Source organism: Lampetra planeri, chromosome 8 (genome assembly GCF_965212315.1).
Source record: "Lampetra planeri chromosome 8, kcLamPlan1.2.h2, whole genome shotgun sequence".
Lineage (NCBI taxonomy): Eukaryota > Metazoa > Chordata > Hyperoartia > Petromyzontiformes > Petromyzontidae > Lampetra > Lampetra planeri.
The window spans coordinates 5,980,647-6,006,672 of NC_136114.1; the positions used below are offsets into that span (position 1 = coordinate 5,980,647).

Consider the following 26,026-nt stretch of genomic DNA (forward strand, 5'->3'; position numbering starts at 1 on the left):
GATCGCGTATATAAATGTGTCCTTAATCCCGCCACCACCCGAAACAGCCACTTAGTAAGGTTTGTCACGTAAACAGAACTTGCCAATTCGTTACTATATTCTTGGTTCTTTCGGTAAAGTCACGTACTGTAGATAGAAAAGAAAAATTAACATTTTATTTATTATTTTGTTTTTTTCAATAAAAGCAAAAAAACACGTTTCGATTGCAACACAAGCGGTCTTCTCTCCGCCTGATGAAGACATTTTTTTAAAAAAATTAATTCATGATTTTATTTTAATTGTATTTAATTATTATTTTCTATCTACGTAACTTTACCAAAAGAACCAAGAATATGAATTCCTGCAGTCACGAAAGTTTTAAGTCAAAATTTAATTCGTTACTAGTACAGCACACCCGGTGCTGTACATTTATATATTTACGCGATGTAACCAAAAAAACCTGTATTATGGAACACATCATAGCTAATTAATATCGAATGGAGCAATTATTATGATATTAAATATTTGAAGACATGCATGAGTTTTATTCGTGGTCTTTTTTTCGTGACAACTAAAGAGGGGAGAGAGAGTTAGAACGTTTTCTTGGTTCTTTCGGTAAAGTCACGTAGAATTGAAATAATAAAATAATAAAAATAAAACATGATAAAATAATTCTCACGACGTTTCGGCCACAACGCAAGTAGCCGTCCTCAGGTGGAGGTACAGGTCTGTCGAGGAGACAGAGTCTACGTGACTTTACCGAAAGAACCAAGAAGATGAATCCCTGCAGTCACGATAGCTTTAAATCGAAAGTTGGAACGTTGTCAAAAGTCAATGAACTGAGTGTGTGGTCGACGGGTCGCTTAAGACAACAACGATTGCTGCTGGGTCTCAGGAGGCCCCCTGACGGATGAGTAGAGATGACAATCACACGCGGAATTAAACCAACGTGTGCACTTGCCGAGACGTCGTGTTCTTAGGAGGGGACAATTATCTGTGGAATTTGGAAATTAAAGTCCATTAAATAACGACATTGTGAATTTAAGGGATGGTAACAAATACGTAAAGTGGGGAAGATACAAAAAAAATAGCTGAACTTTCACGTTCGTAGTGTCTGCCTAACGGAGGCATTTCTGCATACGGAAACGTACAGTATATAGAAAGTATAATGCAGTTTTCCAATTTATGAAAAAGTATTCTGCAAGCCTTCCATCCATATGAATATACTATTTTAGTGACCCATAACCCATATTTTCACCTTGGTTTTATGTTTCTCACGTGAAATATATCCTCTATATATTGTACAAACTACATCTGCGAGTCTCCTGGTCACTTGAGTTCTCACCTGGTTAAACAAAAGTTAAAGCAAACTAAACTAAACGCTTCGCAAATGATTCAGCTCGTGGTCCGTCTGCAACATTTTCACATTGTGCCAAGTGAATGAATCATTATAATGACGCAAATGCCTCACCGTGATCCAGTGACGTCCGTTGCCAGGCAAAATCTATAACCAGGACGTCTAGTTCCAACAGTCTTTATTAAAGTTATTTCTTTAATTAAAATAGATTTCAAACGCCGTTACGAAACGGATTTTTTTTTACGCAACAAAAAAACCCCGTCGCCATTAAATGCGACACTCCTGAGAAGCGTTTCGTGGTTGCGTTTCGTGGCTTTGCGAAACCTTTTTGGGTTGCAACGCCCGACGCAGCCCGAAAAACACAATCGGAGAGCAGTACTTACATAATATCTCGATGTGCTCAATATTTTATGTACCGGTACCCTTTTTGTACTTCCTCGAACAAAAAAACCTCACACTGAAAGCACCCCTATGATCTTGATTTGAAGCTTTCGTGGCTGCAGGAATCCATACTCTTTGGTTCTTTCGGTAAAGTCACGTCGGTATAAAATAAAATAGATCACGACGTTTCGGGCGCAACACAAGCGTCCGTAACCAGGACGCTTGTGTTGCGCCCGAAACGTCGTGATCTATTTTATTTTATACCTACGTGACTTTACCGAAAGAACCAAAGAGTATGCACCCCTATGATGTATCAGATCACACACAACTAAAGCATGCAATACAATGTGTAACAGCCTAACTCACGCACCTTTACAGGTAAGTTAGCACGAAGTTTTAAACAACCTGATATGCCTTTCCAACAAAAAGCCAACTGCCACATTATCGGTCAGACGCGCATTAAAGCATCGACGAACCTTCCCAGATGTCATTTTTGCTGCTAGCATATAATTCCGTCCTCTCTTTCACATGGTCCCATTCTCCTGCCCTCACCGTATCCACGCCCCAATGCTTTACACAACACACTGTGAGTTACATCATTCAGCACCATGCATAATGCACTGGCGACTCTGCTCAAGCAACAAGCTTGTTTTAATCTCTTGAAGTTGCATCTTCCATCTGCTGCCTTCTAGTCGACATTTAACTCAGCACCTAAAATCACGCGTGCCTTCATAAGTGCGACACGCATATACATTTTTGGGACTATGTTACCCTCGGTCAACCTTTGCGCAAGTGGGAGTGTGGAATTCATTAACACCTCATCAAGTCAAGGCTCAAGATTCTCCTCTGACTATCATTGACTGTTTCTTTTGTACAGGCTGTTGGAATGTAGTTGCATTTAGATGTGATATTGTATTGTATTTTTTGCATTCATTTTCCCAATTAAGCTGCTGACACAGAACTCATTTCATCACTTCAGTATATGCTATATATTTTTTTAAAACTTCCAATAATTTTAGGAAAAGTGTGGCAGGCACAGATACATTCACATTTGTTGTCCTTTCCCCACACCTCCGATTAACACAGTTGACTACGTACGGTGTGAAAGAAGTCGAACAGACATACACACGTACATGTATTATATATTTAGTCTTCATATGAAACTTGCTATACTGTACTCAATAAAGTTACGCACTTTTGATGATGCGAAGAAAAGCTGACTTTGATTTTTAAAAATCTGGTAAACAACAGCCGGCAGTAAAATCACCTCACACAAATCATTTTCTAGACCACTGCCACCAAGTCAAGATCGACAGCCAAATCATGGCTTTCTTACAGTATAAATCCATCAACTAATCTAGCATTAGTAATCCACTGGCTAGTATCACAAATACTGGATGCAATTACAAAAAGGCAAGAGAGTAGCTGGTGGGTAAGGTGGCTCAGGGGAACTAATCCCATGTCAGACCACTTAGCTGTCACCTCTGAAATCCTGGGTCCAAATCTGGGCAACGGCCCATGGCCAAGCCAGGTCTCTCAAGTGCAGGGGAGCTGATGGTCTCAACCCAGTCGCCAATGACTCCACAAAAACAATGATCTTATTAAAACTGTTTTTTTTATTAACTTGGCAAATTCTAGCTCTGAGAATAAAACGAAAAGTTGGATTTGAGTGATATGATACGAACACTCTTCAAAGGGGGTGTAAAAAGTGTGTCCCTTGTGTGAATAAAGAAGACAGATTAAACTGGCTTCAGAAGTAGTTCTGCGACGTCATCTTCAGGGGCCACTCTGAGAACGTGTGGGGTGTTGCTGACTGTGATCATTGCGAATGAATGTGCCATCGTCCCATTGTGAGCGGGGTCGGCTACGTACGGTGCGAAAGAACTTCAACACACATGACAAGATGCTGACAGCACAATTGGACTCGAATTGGCAGAGAAAAGCAAAAATACAGTGATCCCTCGTTTATCGCGGTTAACGGGGACTGGAACCCCGTCGCGATAGGTGAAAATCCGCGAAGTAGGATTGGCCCCCTAGGAATTTCCGTATATGTGTGTGTGGGTACCAGAATGTTTAAAATATGTATATTTATACTTTATATATATATTTTACTTAAATCTATTTAATTATAAAACCTTAATATTATACATTCACTCTCTCTCTCTCTCATACGATACGTATTATGGTGTTCTACACTCACCAATGACAGTAGTATCTTGAGACTTGACTCCAGTAATGACGACGACGACGATGACAATGACGATGACAATGACGATGATGACAGACCTGTGCAGTTCGATGAATGTGATGATGAATGATGATGATGGTGTTACTGCACAGGTATAATGAGGCCTTTAAATCAGTTCGGGAAAAATCCGCGATGCACTGAGGCCGTGAAACTTGAACCGCGAAGTGGCGAGGGATTACTGTAAATGTCAAAGGCAATAAAGCAATTGATGTAAGTGAACGAGACCATCTCACTGATGATAACAAACGCCGAACATTTGACGGAAGATTCATACTGCTCTGGCATTGGTGTACAAAGCACGAATAACAAGAACTCAACACGATGCAGATGAAAAATTAGCGATAAAATAATCGATACAATCGACAAGGTATTGGCCATTGATCATTCTACATAACGGGGAGCTGATGGAGGTCAGAGAGAGAGTGATGAATAATAGTTGTAGACTGCACTATACACCACGTGCTTAGTTTAGTTTGTTATCCTTCCCCGCACCTCCGAGAAGCACGGTTGGCTACGTAGGGTGCGAAAGAAGTTCAACATGCATACACACCATGCGGACCTGATATCAATGCATGATATAAATATGTTGCGAGATAAAGTCTTAAATTGACACATGGACAATTACCTAATGGGTACAGCTAGACATAATGAGACTGTTCATCTAGAAACAAACACCGCAAACATTGTTACCAATGGCTTTCTATCAGAGCCCCATGGTGTAGAGTACATTATTATTATTATTTCGATTTAAAGCTTTCGTGACTGCAGGGATTCATCTTCTTGGTTCTTTCGGTAAAGTCACGTAGAAGGAAAATAATAAAATAATAAAAATAAAACATAATAAAATAATTCTCACGACTCTGCCTTCTCGACAGACCTGTTCTCCACCTGAAGACGGCTGCTTGCGTTGTGGCCGAAACGTCGTGAGAATTATTTTATTATGTTTTATTTTTATTATTTTATTATTTTCCTTCTACGCGACTTTACCGAAAGAACCAAGAAGATCATTATTATTGTTATTAACTCAGTCTCTTTGGCCTCTGTATCTCTCTTTACACTACCAGGGGCCCCTGGATTATATGGTGTATATAGCAAAGTCTCCAAATATTATTCACTCAATTGCTACGACTGTACCTCTCTGCTATGAAGAAGAGCCATTGCCCAAATCTTCGCCCATCATCTAATTGTTCCTCTTTAGGGCGGCGTTATTGCCGAACGCGTTACGTTCTTTTTTTTACATTTTACGATTCCACGTCCTGCATCCGAGATACAACAGCGCAAACCAGGTCTCAGAAATTCGTTCAGAAACCAAAAATACCTCACCGCTCTCGAAACAGCCTTTTATATCTCGCAATGCTTGCACTGCTGACAACAAACAGACCCCATTCATCCATAAAAGCCTTTCGCGTCGAACAGAACCCATTCACGCCGGCAATTGTTTTGCTGTTAGTAAGCAGCGGGCGGGCAAGGAGCTCGCCTGCGTGACATTGCTGCTGTTAGGCGACTTGCACGTTGTTTGCGCTGCCAATTCAGCAGCAAGGAGGTAAAATCATTAAGGATTCTAACGGCAGCAAATAGGGGTGGCGGGAGAGAGCATTTAAGGCCAACATTTGCACTACGCTCCAGTGTGCACGCGCACGCACACGCGCGCCCACACGCACACAAGTGTTGACAAAGGTTTGTTTTCTTTCGTCAGGTCCCCTCTTTTTTTTTCTTCTTTCCTTAAAATCAAAATGTTTTTTTTTCTCGTTGCCTTTTCTCTTTTTTTTTTACGAACAGAGAAGCCGAAGCAGCACTCGAGAAGTGGGGGCAGACGGACGGACGGACGGGCGGGTGGGTGTGGAGGGAGGGTAAGGATGAGACAAAAAAACCCGCGGAGGGAGAGGCCCGTGCGGTGGGATTTGAGGGAGGGCGGCTGGAGGTGAGGAGCTGGAATGTGGCTTTGTGCAGAAGCTTTCTTTCAGCCCGCCGGCTGGCCCGTAAGAGGACGAGGGCCTTGCCCGTTCTTTCTCTCGCGCTGGTGTGCAAACCGGGCCAGGTGTATATACAGAGCCGGCCCGGGGCTGGAGCCACTCAACGCTCCACACTTCACACTCAAAACTCCGTCACGCAGAACCGTCCCAGCAACGGCGGCTGCCCCCCTCCCCCACCCTCTTTTTTTTTCTTTAAAGGATTTTCTTTTCTTTCCAAGGTCAATGTTGCTTTTATCCTTTATTCACATTAATCGTCTGATCTTTTAGCACCGCGCCCCCCGATAACCCCACTCTTCCACACGCACACACGCATTCGCTTAACCCTTTCCTCACTTTATGAACTCTTGAAAACATAAAACTAAACTATTTTTTTTATTTTACCGGGCAAGGCCAACTGAGCCATATAGCTATTTTTCTATATAGCTCAACGTAGTGGCTTATCGTCATGTGAAAATTTATAGCAACCAAATACTCTAAATGTGGTGGGGGAAAAACCAGGAGGACCCAGAGAAAAGTCCACACGACCACGGTGAGAACATGCAAACTCCAAATATACAGCAGCAGGCGTCAGGATCGGGGTCGAACCTACGCACTCCTGTATACCAGGCGAGGTAGTTAACATCTCATAGCCACCGTGATGATGATGAGAGAGTGAGAGACACGCAAACTCCAAATATACAGCAGCAGGCGTCAGGATCGGGGTCGAACCCACGCACTCCTGTATACCAGGCGAGGTAGTTAACATCTTATCCCCATGGCGCCCTAATACAAGCGGCCATCCTATTGACAGACTTTGCCTCAATCGTGGCAAATGTGGAATTTTCACCACTGGTCCAGAGCCACCAACCAAGACGAGCGTTGCCTCATTTTCCCAGCGGAGCTTTTGCCTTTTGGCTTTGAAAAAAAAAAACCTCCAAAAGTAAATAGTGAAGTGTGCTAAGGTTGCCTTTTGAAAAGCAATGGCATTATTTTCCATTAAAACAAATATTCTTCAAACACATCTCTTCTTTAAGAAATGCTATGGAGTCATACATAAACATCCGAATATGCCTGGGAGTGGTGGGAGATAGTCCCACAGGACAGGGTGCTGGTAATTATTTTCAATTTCCAAAAGCATCACAAAGACATTTTACAACCTATTCTTATTCCTTAGAGTATCCCTGCAACACTCTTCATTTGCAAAACGTACCACAAGACCATTCAATAATCCAAAACTTTATCAGCCGTTTGCAACAAAATTGTTTAAATATCATCATATTTAAATGTACTTATACACAGCACATCGAAGAGTATTTTAAACTAGCCTCTATCCCATCCAAAGACGGGTGTATTGCAGCAAATCTGAAACTTTCAAGCGAAAAGCAGACCACGACGTGATATTCATTGCATCAATGCGTGTGCAATTTGTAAGGGCGCGGTGACACAGACCTATTTAATTTTAAGATTATAATCCCTTGTTCATCATGATGTCTTTTTTACTTCTATGTCTCAACAGCGTTACGGAGATCGCGTGACGTGAGGGTTCTGCCTTTGTAGTGAGGGTTGTGAGTTGACGCTGAGGAGGGGGGAGGAGGCGCTTCATCCCCCCATGTGGAGTGACGTCACCCACTAATAATTATTAATGAGGGGGGTGTCCATGTGGAGGACGTCACCTGCACATGATTATTAATGAGGGGGGCTGGCTGACGTGGAGTGACGTCACACGCGGGACACACAGACATTCTTGGCTCATTATCGTAGTACATTTCAAACCAGCCACATGTCTCTTTTCTCTTTGAGTTCGAATGTCTTTGTACGGCACAGCAGTCGACTAACATTCGCTGTGGTAGATGCAGCAGTACATCAGAGTACACAAACGGTAGGCCCGTTTGCAGTGACTTGCATTACATTATTTTTGAACAAAAACAAATACAATTAATATCATGTATTTTCAATGCAGTCTTAAGATACCGTACCTTAAACACTGTTAATGATTTAAACAATTGTAAGTTAAATCTTAAAACGAAGCTATTATATTCGATGTTGAGCCAGTTCAAAAAAGATTTAATAAATACAGCTTTAGCAGCAGCCTTTTAATAGCTCTGCCTTTGTTTATTTTTCTGAGTTGTTTGTAGTTTTGTTCACTCCCTTAATGTAAAATTTGCAAAGATTACAAATCAATGCAAACAACAGGCAATAGGGAGGTGACGTGTTCAATCGGGCAGTAAGGATGAAGGCAATTCTTTGTGAGAATACTTGGAATTGTACTTGTACGTGATAGCAAAGGGCAAAAACTGATAGCGATTTTAAAAAATCGAATTAAATAAATAATGCCCCATATTCGTGGTTCTTTCGGTAAAGTCACGTAGAAGGGAAACAATAAAATAATAAAAATATAAACAATAACATTCTCACGACGTTTCGACTGCAACACAAGCAATCATCATCATCAGGTGTGGACACCCACCCTCCATTATTATTTTATTATTTCCCTTCTACGTGACTTTACCGAAAGAACCAAGAATATGAATTCCTGCAGTCACGAAAGCTTTAAATCAAATAATACCCCTTTAAGTATGCATTGCTTGTTAAATGAACACGACGGGACATGAATTAAATAATACAATCGCATTGCGCTGATTAAATTACAATGAACGCTTTCTATTTTTCATTAAATAGGGCAATCTATAAAACCTTTCGATTGATAAAATATACGTAAAAAATGTGCGCCCCATAAGTTAAACATATACGTGTACATATATATGTTGTAAGGTAATTTTGACTAAAATGTTTAGAATATTATCTACGTTTCCGGTAGTAAAATAAAATAGATAGTGGAAGAATGCACTGTACTTCGGTAATGAAATGTATAGGTTTTTTAAAATTATGAAAACATCAATAAGGATTACGAAATATGGACATTCATAGTCACCGTTGAATACAATAATGCAAGTAAACATTAAAAAAAAACAAATTTCTTTACAACTGCTTGACGTGTTTAGTTTGTTGTCCTTCGCCAACACCTCCGATTGGCACGGTTGGCTACGTACAGTGCGAAAGAAGTTCAACATAATAAACAAATATATGTAAACCAGCTCAAGCCTCCCGTAAATGATGTGACTTCTGTGTGGCCAACCCCACTCTGAATCCCTCCCCTTTCCCCACCGCCCATTGTGAAAACACACTCCGCTCCGTGCAGCAGCAGAGGCCCTGCAAGCCTCTTCCTCCCAATCCTCACCTCTCCTGACCCTTTGCTCCCATTTCTCAATTCCTTCTCCATTATTTTCCTCTCGTTTCCCATTCTTTATCGACTCTCTTCCCTTTTACATTCATTTTATCCATTCCCGTGGCGTGCCAATAATAATTATAAGTTGCAAGTCGACAGTAAAACATCAGCTAGACTAACAGAGGGAGCCATGGTCTGGGCTCGCAGATAATATAATGCAAATGTAACAAAAAAATAAACACCCCGTGTTTAAGTGCATACGTATTCAATGTATCAGTGTGTGTTGTGTGTGTGTGTGTTTAGCTTTCTGAACCAATAAACAAAACAGTACTCGCTGTATGTATTCTGTGCTGAGAACCGTACTGTATTGTAGTCTTTGGCAGTCGGTTCGTCGGTCCCCTTTACACTACATATGTGTATCTACGCATTTACTTACACAATCTACGCATTTACTTACACTACTTACGCATGCATACAAGTGCAGCGGTGGCACAGTGGTTCGTGCATTGCGCGAACATCAGTGGTGATCCATGTCTGAACGTGTCCTGGTCTCCCACCTTCGTCATCAACCCACGCAGACAACCAATATCGTTCATTCAAACAAACCCCATGACCAACATAGCATGAGGAGGGCTCCATCCAGCAGTGGATTGACAAAGGGCTGCAAATATTTCGATTTAAAGCTTTCGTGACTGCAGGGATTCATCTTCTTGGTTCTTTCGGTAAAGTCACGTAGAAGGGAAATAATAAAAATAAAACAATAAAAATACAAATAAAACATAATAAAATACAATATTTTATAAAGATTTATTTTATTCTTTTATTATTTCCCTTCTACGTGACTTTACCGAAAGAACCAAGAAGGCTGCAAATATCTACATTTACCTACGTATTTGTGTGCCATACAAAAGTGTGTGCATTTCCATGGAATCTACCCGAGTGTTCGCCGGTTGTGTCCACATTAAATGTAAACTGTAGCATGTAAATTAAATGATAATAGACTCGGGACAGTTTTGCTGATTGCAATCGACGTTGAGCTCTGAGAGTGTATTGCTTGCAGTGGGAAGATTGTGAGCTCATTTGCCGGTTTAGAAATGTCCATGTCCCACAATCCCTCCAGAGTCGTTAAAATAAGAACTGATGTGGGATGTCAACAGAAGTCACCCTCCACCACCCGACACGGCCAATCAGTAAAAAAGTGTCACGTTGACAAAAGACGAAATAGTTCACTGCTTTAGCCCACCGGTGTGTTGAAGCGTGAAACCACAACATTTACACTTTTTTTGAGTACGACGTTTCGCTGGTAATTGCATCCAGCATCATCGGGCAATTCGCCAGAATGGTGAGGGGCTCTGCTCTGTCTCCCGTTCTTATATAGAGCAGCAGCAGCAGGGTGACGTCATCATTAACTCATCAACTCATCAGGTGCAACCCAAAAACGTTGATTATGAATAATATTGGTCGCGAAAGCCTACGTGTTAAACAGAAGTCACCCTATGTGTACCCTGACCCCTGCCACGACAACATGGAATTTAAACCATGGTGTGCAGCCACCAACGCAGAGGAGCACCACCACCCCAAAATGGTAATTTGATTCAGGGAAACAATTTTGACCTTAAATTTCGATTTAAAGCTTTCGTGACTGCAGGGATTCATCTTCTTGGTTCTTTCGGTAAAGTCACGTAGAATGGAAAAAATAAAATAATAAAAATAAAACATAAAATAATTCTCACGACGTTTCGGCCACAATGCAAGCAGCCGTCCTTAGGTGAAGAACAGGTCTGTCGATAAGACAGACCTGTCGATAAGACAGACCTGTCGATAAGACTATCGAATCAAATCCAACAATGCCTTCAAGCACATTCGCGGCCCGCTTGTGCACACTCTAGCAGAAAGTGGCACCAATTCATTTTCTTTTTACTCCTTTATCAACATCCCGCGTCGCTCGTTGCGGTGTTACCTGCACTGCGTTTTCATCGGCGATGCGCGTGTGAGGGACCGCCCCTTCAGCCCCGGACACCGGCCCCCTCTGAGCCGGCATCCTCACCGCTAAAAAAAACACAACGACAACAACAACAACATGGGCAACAAGGAACAGATCAAAACGATGCTTATAACGCCGTCCAACCGCTTCGACTTGGGAGCGGAGGTGGCGGCCACTGCGCTGCAGCTGAACGGGGCCCACGATGGCTGACCCAGCAATGCACCGGGTTGCATAACACAACGACCGACCGACAGATGATTGTGTGTGTGTGTGCGCGCGCACACCGGGACGACGGCCAGGATGCTGGCACTTGTAATCCCGGAGTGATGGGAGCACCCAGGTTGAAAGCAGAGGATAACCAAAGGGGAGAAAAAGGTGGCGGGCGGGCTGCAAGGTCAGTGACAATCGCAGAGGAGTGAGATAACGGTGGCGCGGCGAATGTCAAAAGAAAACGACTGCTTTAGCCACGCCGCGTCTGTCAGCCTTCACGAGCGTGAGCGACAATATAAAGAATACGGTGGACAATAGCGTCTCGTCCAGTTGGGATTCGTGCCCAGCAACCAGTGGTTTTATCTTCTTGGTTCTTTCGGTAAAGTCACGTAGAAGGGAAATAATAAAATAATAAAAATAAAGCAAATCTTTCGGTAAAGTCACGTAGAAGGGAAATAATAAAATAATAAAAATAAAACATTATACAATTTTATTAATAAAACATAATAAAAATGTATTATGTTTTATTTTTATTACTTTATTATTTCCCTTCTACGTGACTTTACCGAAAGAACCAAGAAGATGAATCCCTGCAGTCACGAAAGCTTTAAATCAGTGGTTTTATGTTAATGATGATTTTTTTAACGTGTGCATCTGTGTGTTTTCTGCCTGCTGACGTTTACACGTAAAAAAAATATCTATAATTTTCTTTGGATGGAACTCGAATGCCTTTCAGAAGTTTACAGGACTATGAAATCAAGTGACATGAGACCTTCCCAAAATGTAACTTTTTATGATAACACATCAGTTACCCGAACTTAGAAATTTTACAACAAAGCCGTTTGCGACATCTAGCATTGCATTTTTATTCAGTCAGCACATTAACATGCTTCCTGAACCACATAGATTTAATTCTAGATGAATTTCTCCAAATTGCCTTTTTTATGATACTGGATTCACGTTTACTGTTTATACCTTAAAAAAAAAAATTTCAGATATTATTGTTCTTAACATATGCAACGAAAAATGTATGAGCAGCGCCTCGATGTATAATTAAAATTAAATGACCAATTATGGTGTTTTTATTTCCCCAATGTATCCTTAGCAATATATACACGATGGGCTTTCACACAGTTTAGTAATGAACTCGGTTTATCCATCTCTAAATCAAGGGATTTGTCATATTTTCTAAATAAAAAGACGCACTTTTACCCCGTAATTCAAAGCAGACGTTGGATGTGCATCTCATAACCTGCTGTGCGTGTTGCAGATATTTGTCGAACTTTGTTAACACCGGGGGAGGGGGGGAGCCGACTCGGATGTTTCTTACTCTCCAGAGCACCTTGTCACGTGGAGTAGACGGTGTTTGTTGGTGACGTTGTGGTCTGACAGCCAATGAACAAAACACAGAAGCAATCCGGTATTGCATCATCTCAACCTCGGTGTGAAGTTCCTGGAGACCTTACGTGCAGCGTTTGCAATTGTTGACCATGACCTTGGCCTGAACTGGCATAACCTATCCAGGCGTAACAGAGAGGCATCATCCACTACAAGACAGCGTTGCAACGCCGCTCAATACTGAGAGCTTTTAAGTGTCACTGACCCGTGAAATTCATTCAGTGCTCGGATAGAGAAACCAGCATCAACTGGGGGGGGGGGGGTCGTTTCAGTGAACAAAATAAAACTCTGCTTTACATGATGCATGGCAGCAGCTCGTGCAAAGCTTTGCACGCGGGGGGGGAGATGTAATAGTGTGTGTCCTCTCTACGGCATTGAAACGAACACCCGTGTTGGGTCTAATCCAATTTAATTGTGCAAAGTTGTGCATGCGCTATAGCGTGGTTGTTAACATGCGAGTACATACTCATCCATGCTCGTTATGATTCACTACACTTGTTTTAGTTGAGAGAAATGTGAAAACACAAAGCCTACAGCTTATGCACGTTCACGTAAACACACAAAGACCAAGATCCACCCGTATATCCTATAACAGATGGTTTGGGGCAATCACCGTTAGCGAGCATAAATACATATTCTGATTCTGGTACACGAGGAGGTGGGTGACCAGCACTACGCCCCCCCGGCGTTGTCTCCCCGGTAGCGATGCTTACACACCACACCAGGTACTCATTTGAGGCTGAGTCGACCTAGGGGAGGCCCAAGACTGGTTTAAGATAATTGTCACTGGTGTTGGCCGAGAGTGCACTAAACGCTGCGCTCCTGCTCCCCACGTAAACACACACGCGCAGAAAAACATGCCCACAAATAAATGCGCGAGAAACATAATTAAGATTCACAGCAGTTACTAAATATATATATAATTTACAATAAATAATAGCGGAGTTGGTTGCTTGACGGTAATGAGCAAAATGTAAATGATGCTGATCCAGGGCACATACCATTAAACAAGAGTGCATGCATATGCGACATCTATTTGTTCAGTTGTAATACTTGTATATTTAAAACATATTCGGAATTGCAATATGTTTGCATGTTCCCAAAGGGGACATATTGGCTGCTCAGCGGGGAACTACATTTTAAAAATGAACGCACGAACATTCACAGTGACACATTCACAAAATGTGCCCCACGCAGTATTTAGACACGGCCTTCACAGGGACACAAAGAAGACCACACACACTTCACCCACCAAACAGGATGTTTACAGCAGTTGTCATCCCTTCCACACTGCTAACAATAACACACAAAACACTGAACACATTAACCAGTAACACTTTCCAACATGTATTTTTTAATGCACAATCTTGTTGGACTGCAGGTATTAACGAGTCAAAAACAGACAAAAAAAATATCTGTTTCACCAACAGATACAATAACATTTAGGACCATCAGGTTATGAATGAGCCTTCTAGACCAACATTAATAATTAACGTAAGAATGTAAAACCCATCGCAGATGGTGCATTGATCAAAATATATAATACAGTGCTTTGGCCAAAATATATAACATATATAACATTTACTTGATACAGCAAGCGTGCTGTGACGGTTCCACCTGAAGACGGAAGCTTGTGTTGCCTCCGAAACGTCGTGATTTTTATTTTATTTTAATTTAATTTTACTTTTATTAATTTTAATTTTAATTTTTTTTTTACCTACGTGACTTTACCGAAAAAACCTAAGAATATGAATCCTTGCAGTCACGAAAGCTTCAAATCTAGAATTATAACAAATAACTCCCAATGCTGTGTTGTGCTGCATGTGCTTAACAAGTGTTCACAGAGTGGGTTTGCCTCCAATAGCAGGCAACTCCGCAGCATTTAATTGCCCACACAGCTGATGAGACTTTAAAGTCAAAACGGGTCCAGAGTTGTCTTGCTGAAACGGACACTGCTAGAAATACTGTTGCAAAATGTCCCTAGACCGACAGACGTTACTTTTTCTCGGCAAAGCAGACCGCTCTCCGTTATTTCTTTCCAAATAAACGATTTCATCGGCACTAAAATTGGAAAGAGTCCTCGTTTTAAAAAGGTTAAACGAGGACGCTGATATTTGAAGCGAGAATTGGCAACGCGAAGCGTCGTCGGCAGTGACACGGCACATGATGCTCGCCCCAAGTGACCTCAGTGGAAAAGCTCCATTGTTCTGAAGGTAAACACTCCAGAGAGAGAGAGAGGCTGTCACTCATGACGTTGGTGCTTTTAGCCACGGTGAGCTCAGCCACTCTGCATTGCGACACTGGCAAAATGGATCAAATTGGCACGGGCAATGCTACACTACGCATTGGCAAAAAAACATTGCCTGCAGGTGAATATAATGTTACATGTACACGTATTGTTTAATACATATTAAGAAACAGAAGTGACGTTACCTATGGTCATTCCTAGGCACGTTTCATCGGCAGTGCAAAGAGGAATGGGAGTTTTTTTTCAGAGCTTTTAGTTTCATATTGTTTGGGTCTTTCGGTAAAGTCACGTAGATAGGTTCAAAGAAAAAGAACAAAGGACTACGGCGTTTCGATCGCAACACAAGTGCTCGTCTTCCGACTCCGTGGCGATCGAAACGTCGTAGTTTTTTGCAATTTTTATTTGAACCTATCTACGTGACTTTACCTAAAGACCCAAAGAATATGAATTCCTGCAGCCACGAAAGCTTTAAGTCAAGATTTAGCTTCATGTATGACACGTTCAGTAGCACTGTGTGTGAATATTCGGCGTATGCATCCCATCGACCCGACTTTCAGATACTCGTCGTGAGTGGTCGCAAAAGAAAGATTGAGGATACAGCACACGCTCGTCGCATATCCGCCCTGACCAAGTAACCGCCCACGCACCCAGTGCAGTAATTCTAGATTTGAAGCTTTCGTGACTGCAAGGATTCATATTCTTAGGTTTTTTCGGTAAAGTCACGTAGGTAAAAAAATTATTTGATACAGCTATCGTGGCTGTGACGGTTCCACCTGAAGACGGAAGCTTGTGTTGCCTCCGAAACGTCGTGATTTTTATTTTATTTTACTTGTATTAATTTAAATTTTTTTACCTATGTGACTTTACCGAAAAAACCTAAGAATATGAACCCAGTGCAGTGTTTGTGCACGAGGTGAAATGTCATTTTATTACACGCTTTCATTTTGCTGTCTTTTCTTGGATTTTCTGTTTGCACTTAGTCACATATTCACTTTAAGATGTTTTTTGTTCATGTTTTTGTTTTTTTGTTTGTTGCGGTTGCACCCGATTCAAGAGCCGAATGGCTCACAGGGCTATACCTAATAAATGAACTTTGAACTTGAATTTAACTCACTCTGTCTGTTGTTGTCGTTGTTGTATCCTCAAATCTTGTAACTTAATTTTAACCCACTTCCCAATGTGGCATCGACTGCAAACTTGGTATACTTATGTCTTACTGATGACAATACTATATTCTATCACAAAAATATATATTTTTAAACAATCTTTTTACACGCTTTCTATTAACTCACTCTGTTGTTGTTGTCGTATCCTCAAATCTTGTAACTTAATTTTAACCCACTTTCCAATGTTGTATCGACTGCAAACTTGGTATACTTATGTCTTACTGATGACAATACTATATTCTATCATAAAAAATACATTTTTAAACAATCTTTTTACACGCTTTCTATTAACTCACTCTGTCTGTTGTCGCTGTTGTTGTTGTATCCTCAAATCTTGTAACTCAATTTTAACCCACTTCCCAATGTGGTATCGACTGCAAACTTGGTATACTTATGTCATACTGATGACAATACTATATTCTATCATAAAAATATCTATTTTTAAACATTATTTTTTATATGTTATGTTTCGGCTTGGGTCTAATTGTCCACGCTCAACTGGCGTTGTCTGTAATTGGCCACGGCCCCTTACATTATGGCTAGCTTCGGGGCCACTGCCTGGAGTCGTGGAGTTCTTCCCTTACTGGTACATTTCATTAAAGCGTGTTTTTTAAAAAGTTTTTTTAAATATAACTTATATTTCTATCGATGTTCCAAAATCCGACATTTTCACACGGTGTTTCTTCATCTCGTGTACATTCGCTCACTTCCCAGGCGCATTTCTTTAGAACGACTCATTCCTTGAGAACTGCCTTCTGCGTTTAGTTTGTTGTCCTGCCCCCGCATCTCCCATTAACACGGTTGGCTACGTACGGTGGGAAAGAAGTTCAACGTACCTAAAGCACGCTTGCAACGTTTAAAGGAGTCTGCGCTTTAGTCTTGTGTCTAGTAACAAATCTGTGCGTACGATGGTGGTAAACGTCGTGTTCAACAAACGTTCACATATCGGACAATTCCACGTATCCGCATATACCTCGGCACCACGGCGAGTCTGATACGCGACTCCCCCCCCTTACAACAGAATGATTTTCCAAATGTGCCCCGTGGTTTTCGTGGCTTGTTTACCCATGTCTGTGCACGAGATCGCCCTCTCCAAGTGTTGAGTGGTGGGGGGGGCAGGGGTTGTCATCGACCTGGCGAACTCTTGACCCCAAAAACCGAACACTTTGGCACGAGCACGGCCCAGCCACGCGAGACTAAGCGCCGCTTGTGCAACAGAGCGGCGTGACAGCCGGCGAAGAAGGCTTCACGAGCACTAATTACGTAATGGTAATAATAATAATAGCGTGCGGTAATAATTGTGCTCTACTAAATTTCAGAATGATGTAAAGGATTTCGATTTAAAGCTTTCGTGACTGCAGGGATTCATCTTCTTGGTTCTTTCGGTAAAGTCACGTAGAAGGGAAATAATACAATTAAATTAATAAAACATAATAAAATTATTCTCACGACGCTGTCTTCCCGACATACCTGTTCTTCACCTGAGGACGGCTGCTTGCGTTGTGGCCGAAACGTCGTGAGAATTATTTTATTATGTTTTATTTTTATTATTTTATTATTTCCCTTCTACGTGACTTTACCGAAAGAACCAAGAAGATGATGTAAAGGATGTGTTGTGGGGGTTGTTGTTTTTTTTACGAGAGGCAGGATAAAGTGTGGGTTACTCCCACCTATTCCAAGGCGTCTTGCAAGCTTGGAAGAGTTCACCAAAAAAATATCCTCTAGAACAGCACTCTAGAGATATTTCTAGCAGAGGCCCTTCCACCAGCAGTGGCACAAACAAGCAATTGCAGGGCTGTACCTCTACCTTGTATTACAGTTACCACGGTAGCGAAATGTTAACTACCTCGCCTGGTATACAGGAATTCATGGATTGGATCTCGACCCTGACATCAGAATATTTGGAGTTTGCGTGTTCTCCCCGTGGTCGCGTGGATTTTTCTCTGGATCCTCCGGTTTTCCCCTCCATATTTAGAATAAAACATGCGTTCGGAGTATTTGGCTGCGATAAATTCTCACTCGATAAGTCACTTCGTTTTGCTGTCATTCGTGGCCAGATCGCTTCTAAAAAATAGCTATATAGCTCAGTGGGCCTTACCTGGTAAAATAACAAAAAACATTATAATTTACACTATGAAATCTCTTTTACCAGTGGCAAAATATAGTAGTAGGTTTTTACCCTTTTAAACTGGTACAAAACTGACACCTTTATTCAAGGCATCATGTTTGCAATAACCACAACACAAGTAGTCAAAAAAGCAAACAAAAAGAAGCAACTCTGATAATGATAATACAGGACAGTGCATATTATTATAATTATCAGAGTTGCTTCTTTTTGTTTGCTTTTTTGACTACTTGTGTTGTGGTTATTGCAAACATGATGCCTTGAATAAAGGTGTCAGTTTTCTACCAGTTTAAAAGGGTAAAACCCTACTACTATATTATAGTTTAGTAATTATTTCACGGCTATTATACGACAATCAAGCTAAGACAATGTCCCCATGTTCATGCGAGCACTGGGGCATCACCAATCTCCATTAGTGGCACTGAGCTGGCAGCGGTAATTCCAGAGAGACTTTCCACAGGACAACCACCGATTCATTATTCCACAACACAACAGTCGTATTTTGCAATAATCGCACACTCCGAGTGGAGTATTACAGCGATACCAGTGTTTGTCTATGGAAATTTCCCGATTTAAAATCAAGTGGAGTGGTGGCGCAGTGCATTCACGTACAACTGGATCTCGAAGAGTTGCTCTTTATAGCCCATGTGACGGAAGACGTTTGATACCCGGGCCCGAGGCTTAACATTCGCGATGCGGCGACACCTGAGCCAGCCTTGGCTCCCCTTCATCAACCTGCAATGACCAGGGTAGTGAGGGCCCAGTCAAACAACAACCATGACAAACATGTTGTGGGGAAGCCTTCAATCAGCAGTGAATTGGACAATTATTTTGTTATGCCCCCAACCCAACCCAACCTCAAGACTTCGCAAAAAATACCCAACACGGCAATCAGATTTGTCTTCACGTTAAATATTTTTTTTCCTTCCAAACTTGCAACTGAACAAAAAAATATCGGAATGAGAAGACAGTTTAGAACATACCGATTGTCCATGAACATGTTCAGTCACATTTTGTTACCTAGGTCAAAGTTTATACATATTCGATTATCGATACCATCGTTAACGCGTCCCTCCTGTTTAGAACGAGCCCTGTGTACGACAAAATACTGCTGCGATTGACAGGATGACTCGCGTCTAGACAAATGAAGTTACTCGTCATGCACACCGCTGCGTGGGAAATGATGTAAACGCCGAGCACACGTTTTGTACGGGAACTACGTTGGAAGGGCCATCAGATGTGACGGTGGTTCTCATTGCCACACGTAAAATGTTAAACTCATAAACATCAAAGCAGCTGGCTCCTAGATCTCTGAAATCAACAATGCGCGTATCCGGGCTTAGGCGACCGTGTTGTTAAAACTGCGTATGATGGTCGTGCACACTCCAAGGGTGACTAATGTTAACAAATGTATTAATTTGTATACGACTTGCCACTATGTGCGACGGTACTAAAGAGATGTTTGTTGTAGAGACAAAGGAAGGAACGATTGTGTACGAATTGCGGTTAAAAAAGTGCATACATGGCGATTCAGATTGGTTAATTTTCCAGTGGTTTTGAGTTGCAATGAAACTATTACTGTTGTTACAGCAACAGTGTGTGATGGATATCAACAGTATATCTATTTTATGTTTTGCGTGACTTGTTATATCAGTGTTACAGATTTTATTTTTACAAATTCTTCCGGAAAAATACATTGCATTTCAATAAGCTCACATCTATTGACGCACGTACTGTATATGAGATAGATGCATTGCGCTTTGATAGTTGTTTATGCTTACCATTTTGTATATTGAATTGTTTTCACTTGAGTAAATATTATAATCTGTAAGAATGATGATAAATTCACTCTGCTTAATATCCTTCCTTATTTATGTTTCGTAATAAACTCATGCAATAGCATTCGTGTCAAAAGTTATCATCCGTGGTGTTATTCTAATGACCCATACGCACGAGTAGAGAGGGGCACGTACGATACAAATTGAATAATTATGCAGCACAATTGTTTTAAAAACCACGAGCTGATGGGATTTCCCCACTCTTCATCTCAGCAATAAACAGTTTAGCCGAAGACAATAAAGACGGCGGCTATGCCAAACGTAGACTTCAAAGTCACCGTTTCTCCACTTTCAAAGCCAGCCACACTGAACCTTGCTCATCCTCCGTAAGTGGTCCCTAGTCGGTGGTGGAAATTCCGCATTCCTACGGTGTGAATCAGAATGTCCACACGATGACCACCACAGAATTGCCTCTAGCTGACGCAGCCTTCGCCAGATGGTGGGTCAGTTACGGACACCAAAGGAACGAAGGCTTAAAACGACCAATTTTCAAGTCAACAATTACACCTTCAACCAAATTGCATTGTTATTAATACCTCTTAAGAGTTAGACGTTGGTTATAAATCATCTCCGATAATAGCACAAATTCACGCAAGCAACATTGAGTTTCTGAAATTCGATATTATCGACCTTTAAAACATTAAATGACAGTGCAAGTTAATAACACGACACTCGTTCCCTCCGAGTCGCACCGACACAGAGAGACCCCCCACCGCGAGACAAGACAGAGACACGCACGCGCACGCGCGCACACGTGGACGACGCGTGACACAATCGCAACCAACCTGGAGAGACACGTGTGCCCAGGGCACCGAAGCGGTGGCACACGTGTGAAAAAGAAAATCCGCAGAAACTCTGGCTCCCCCAGAAGGCGATCGGGTGGACGGCGTTTTTTTCTAATCCACACGGACGCCGTGGCCCTGACTTCGCCGGCCACTCCGCGTCCGCCGAAGACCCCCAAGAGGCTCCGCCTTGCCCGAGTCCCTTTACCCCCTGGCACCATGACGACAAGGCCTCGCTTTTAATGGGCCAGCCGGATTTATCTGGAGCCACTAACGTGTCGCTGGCTTCAGTGCCCTTAACTATTCACGCGCGGAACCAACACAACAACTCTTGTGTGTGTGTTGCGAAAAAAAAAATCAGCCTTTGCTTTTTTTTCGGCCCAGCTGCAAAGCCGTGCTTATGTAAATAGCGAAGGTGTTCTTTTCCATCCACAGCATATAGGGTTATTTCATGCGTGTTTTTTGTTATGATTATTATGAAAGTTTGATTTGTTTATGTTCACAATCGCACGGTTAGAACAGTGTGCTGGCACACAAAAAAAAGTACGGGACATTCACTCAATCAGCTGTGTCTAAGAACAGAAACGTATTCTGTGGCCAGACATATCAGCAGCGTTTCCTTCTGCCATTGTCTGGTTTTAAGTTACACTTTGCAGTTACACGACCAAGGAACCCAGCATACATCCGGTTTCAGCAGGTCTCAGAAATCTTTGAGGCCCGAGCCTAGTTATTTATAGGAAGGGAGGACACCAGGGCATACCAGGTGTGTCAGGCATGAGATTGTGAGCTGGCCAGCAGGTGGCAGTAGAGCGATGTATTTCTCCCAAATATTCAATTTATTCGAGTGCGGATTGAGTCTCACCTGAATAAGTAAAGGGCATTACCATTGTTAAATGCATTTTCCAATCACAATGCACTATTTCTCTCCTGAAGCCCTGTCATGGCTAGAAGACCTCGACATTGGCATTTCCCTCCTCAACATATTGCCATCATATGCAAGAATAGAATAGAATGCAGAGCAAATGTAGTATCAGCTTTATTTGTACTGTATCTCAGAACAGCTGACCAACAATTAAAACCTGGTCTAATAAAATCACGTACAATTTCTGGTAGGTTTCTACGAAACATGCGTTTAAGGGTATTTGGCTGCTATTAATTTTCACATGATAAGCCACTTCGTTAAGCCGTCATTTGTGATCAGATTCCTTCTGAAAAGAGAGCTATGCAGCTTTAATGGGCTTTGCCTGGTAAAATAAAAAAGGTAACTCAACATTTACATATCAATCGATCAATATTAATGTTGGGAAAACCCTCCCTGCAGTAAAAAAAAACCCCAGTGTTTGGTTTCAATGCATTAGCGGTCGGTATAAAGAAGCCAGCCTCCATGTAAACACCGATGGTCATTTCCACCTTGAGATCACAAAGCGAGCAAATATTTGACGATTGTTAAAGTGTTTTTATGGGCTTTTTACAACTCTGCTGATGGTAGATTCGAGCTTTACAGCACATTTATACACACTTAGGAGAAGTTAACTCCGTTTTCGCTCATCTGTGGACACCATTGCAGTCACGAAAATATAAAACATTTACAAAGCAAAAGTGATACTTATAATTTTTTTGAAATAACATTTCAATAGGGTTTCAACATTCGTAACATTAAATAGTTTACTTAAAAAACCGTTTCGGATTACAATGAGACGGGTTCTTTTTTAAAGACAAATTGTACACGAATAAGAAAGTTACAAAAATGACAGAAATATTAAAGTGATTTAACCTACCCAGTTTATTCAATTCCCTACCTCTGTCCACCCAACAATGTAAATGGGTATAACGCCGTCGATAAGAGAGCTCACACATGCTGGCAAAGTATGACTTCTCTCACCTCTTCCAAGACGTTTGGCCAGGGAGAAAAAGTGGGCCAAATTATGCTCTGGAAGGGCTCTCTGTGGCTTCCTCTAGAAGAGGACGTTCCACCATCAGTGGATGTAAGAAAGAACTTGCAGGGTTGCGCCTTTAGCTTTTATCGACCACAGGAGAGCCCGACTGGCTCTTTCATGAGGTTCGTTCATTTGGGATTTTTATTTTAGCCAATGCCATTTGAATGAGTAGTTTGAAAATAGGAGAAAACCAGAGAACGCAAAGAAACCGCACACAGATTGAAAACTCATTTTCTAAATTGAAAAATAATTTCTTTGGAACAGTTTTTTGCGTTTAGTTTGTTGTCCTTTCACTGCACCCCCAATTAGCACGGTTCAAAATACATATGCCCAAATAAGCCACTTCGTTGAGCTATCATTTGTGTCAAAAAGAAGTTCAACACACATATGTACAATGTCTATACAGCATCCTGTAACACCTGTTTTATGCATGGCGGTCACGTATCCAACCACTATCCAGAATCAAACCTGCTTAGCGTCTGAGATCTAACAAGATCTGACACATTCCATGTGATTTGGTCATTTGAAAACGTACAGTATTTATAATGATTATTCTATTGCATGTGACAATATGTTCAGGAGCTAAACACCATTGTCAAAGTCTGCCAGCCACGAAAGGGCTTCAAGAGAAGGTTCGTGTAGTTTTACTATTCGTACGTCGAAGGAGGGGACATTGATTAAAAGATCATTACGATAAAGGTCACGGTGTCTCGGTAATTAAAATTTTGGTGCGCTTGGAAAATCTACCACGTGACAGGGAAGAGCTGGGAATCGATCTCCTAAATCTCTCAATCTGTCATCACGGTCATCATCGCAAGCATGACGGTCTCCCCAAGCCGTCGCCGTCTCTTGCGCTCCTGTGATGAAACAATCCACCCAGCACCTGGGCACAACGTGGCTTTTCATCCTGTCAGCTAAGGGCGAAGAACACACGGTGCCGTATTGTGATCTATCTAAAAAACAGTCCTCACGGCATATTTATATTTTCTACAACTACGACACGGGTTGCGTTGAAACCACGCGACGTTCACGCAGTACGAAGCCGACTTTCTAGTTGCACTAGCGCCGTGTGTTTCAACTAAACGCGAATTTTACGCAGCATCTACACCTCGTTTTTGTAATGAAACTACACAGATGTCGTGCAATTGTGTTTGGATTTATTTAGAAACGAAACACAAACTCTACGTTGTGTAGAATTGTACTTTATTTTATTTATTCACGTTCATTTGCTTACATCAGCCATTCTTCTTTAATAGACAATCAAATGCATGCTCAACAATGCACACTATGCGTAAGAATACGTAACGGATTGGTGTAGACTATAACCCATCCGATTTAAAGCTTTCGTGACTGCAGGGATTCATCTTCTTGGTTCTTTCGGTAATATGCTAAATTCCTCTTGATATGCAAATTATTTTGTTAAGGCGCTCTTCTTCCCACCTCCCCCCCTCCAACCCAGCTTAAATATACGCTCCAAGCTTGGTGGTGTTTCATTCTTCACCTGAGGACGGCTGCTTGCGTTGTGGCCGAAACGTCGTGAGAATTGTTTTATTATGTTTTATTTTTATTTTTTTATTACTTCCCTTCTACGTGACTTTACCGAAAGAAGCAAGAAGATATAACCCACCCGTGAATAATATCAAGCTGTGCGGTGCAAGGCCAATCGAGGGACGACTTTCTTGAGCACAATCCATGGAGCCATGAAATCGGCGCGTGTGTACGCGCTACGGCACGGAGAGGCCCTCATCCAGCAGTGGATCGTTCACGTCTGAAGATGACAATGAATGAATGAATGAAAAAAAATAATTTACAGAGTTATTTATAAACTGGAATTACCTGTTCATTATACCGTACTGTGTCTGTAAACACACTTGTAAAATCAAACTGTCAAACCTCATGACAAGAGGAAGTATTCAGAATTTTTACGGAAAAAAATATAATAGTACACCGCAAAAAATGTATCGTTAATATTTGAGTGATTTATTTCCATTTATTTATCCACAAAAGCATCACTGAATATCTAGACCCCTTATTTAGGACTTCCCTGCCATGGAATGATTGGCCGACTGAATTTTTTTTATTTTACTTTTATTAATTTTAATTTTTTACCTACGTGACTTTACCGAAAAAACCTAAGAATATGAATTTCAATTCTCTTTTGCGGACAAGGCTGACCGTACACAGAGAATAATACCACCGCTACGCCAGACTGTGGACAAAGCTTGGAGGGGAATACATAGAGGGACACTTGTTCAAAAAAATGTCATTCCCCCACTGCTGTGCGGTAGTTGTAAAGCAATGTAGCAACCGTGCACGTGCGTGCGTGCTGGGCCCATCGCCACCATGTAGCAATTGTCATACCAGCTGTGGAGGCTTTAGCAGGCAGTGTGTACACACTCTTCTCACTGGGGGGCGGGGGGGGGCCTTGCAGGTAAGGTCACGCCGGCAGCTCCTCTGTAAAGGCGCAGCTCGGTGCAGTATCAAACAAAAAAAGATCCCCCGTGTAGCCTTAACAGACTGTTGGGGCAAGTGCCGTTAGCGAGCACCTATGAAGGCCGGAACGGTACACAAGGGGGTGGGTGGCCAGAACCACGCCCGACCGCCTTTGTCTCCCCAGTGGCGATGTTTACACACCGCACCAGGTACTCATTTTAGGCTGAGTCGACCTAGGGGAGGCCCAGGACCGGTTCATATAATCGTCACTGGAGGTTTTGGCCGTGAGCGGAATTCGAACCCCGGGTCGCCAGGTTCATAGCGCAGCGCGCTAACCGCTACACTACCGTTCCCCATTATCAAACACGCCAACATACACACACACAAATATAATGTCGCGTGTGTTCAACTATAACGTTACGCCTCGTGTTGGCCTGAGTTGATAGACGTTACGTTAACACAGGAAGAGGTTACATTCCAAACGTATTTGCGTAAAAAAAACCCCACATCCCGCACCATCAAGCATGATGAACAGGCACTTTAATCGCAAGACACCACCAGCATGTTTTTTTGGTAATGAGTAAGTTAGCTATTAATCGAAATGTAACAGGGCCGGACAGGGGGGGGGGCATTAAGTGGGTTTCTGGAGGACACGTGACACTGGGAGTCTGCGCCTGGGTGACTTTACGGCAATACAAATGCAGAACGTGTGCGCGCCCGGCTCACCTAAGCTTGAAGGAGCACCCATCCCACTAAAGTGCC

At 42.0% G+C, this 26,026-nt stretch overlaps 1 protein-coding gene across 2 annotated transcripts in view; it reads right to left on the minus strand.

Moving 5' to 3' along the window:
- Positions 1-26,026, minus strand: part of STK33 (serine/threonine kinase 33) — a 103,680-nt gene that overhangs the window by 67,001 nt on the left and 10,653 nt on the right. The window contains exons 1-2 of one of the 2 annotated variants that reach the window (XM_078596776.1): positions 20,898-21,717; positions 11,104-11,192 (exon numbers count right to left, since the gene is read on the minus strand). In XM_078596776.1, the coding sequence (XP_078452902.1) occupies positions 11,104-11,184 (81 nt within the window). In that variant the 5' untranslated portion in view covers positions 11,185-11,192; positions 20,898-21,717. Of the gene's footprint in view, positions 1-11,103; positions 11,193-20,897; positions 21,718-26,026 lie in introns of those variants that run through there. The other variant, XM_078596775.1, reaches the window with a different exon arrangement.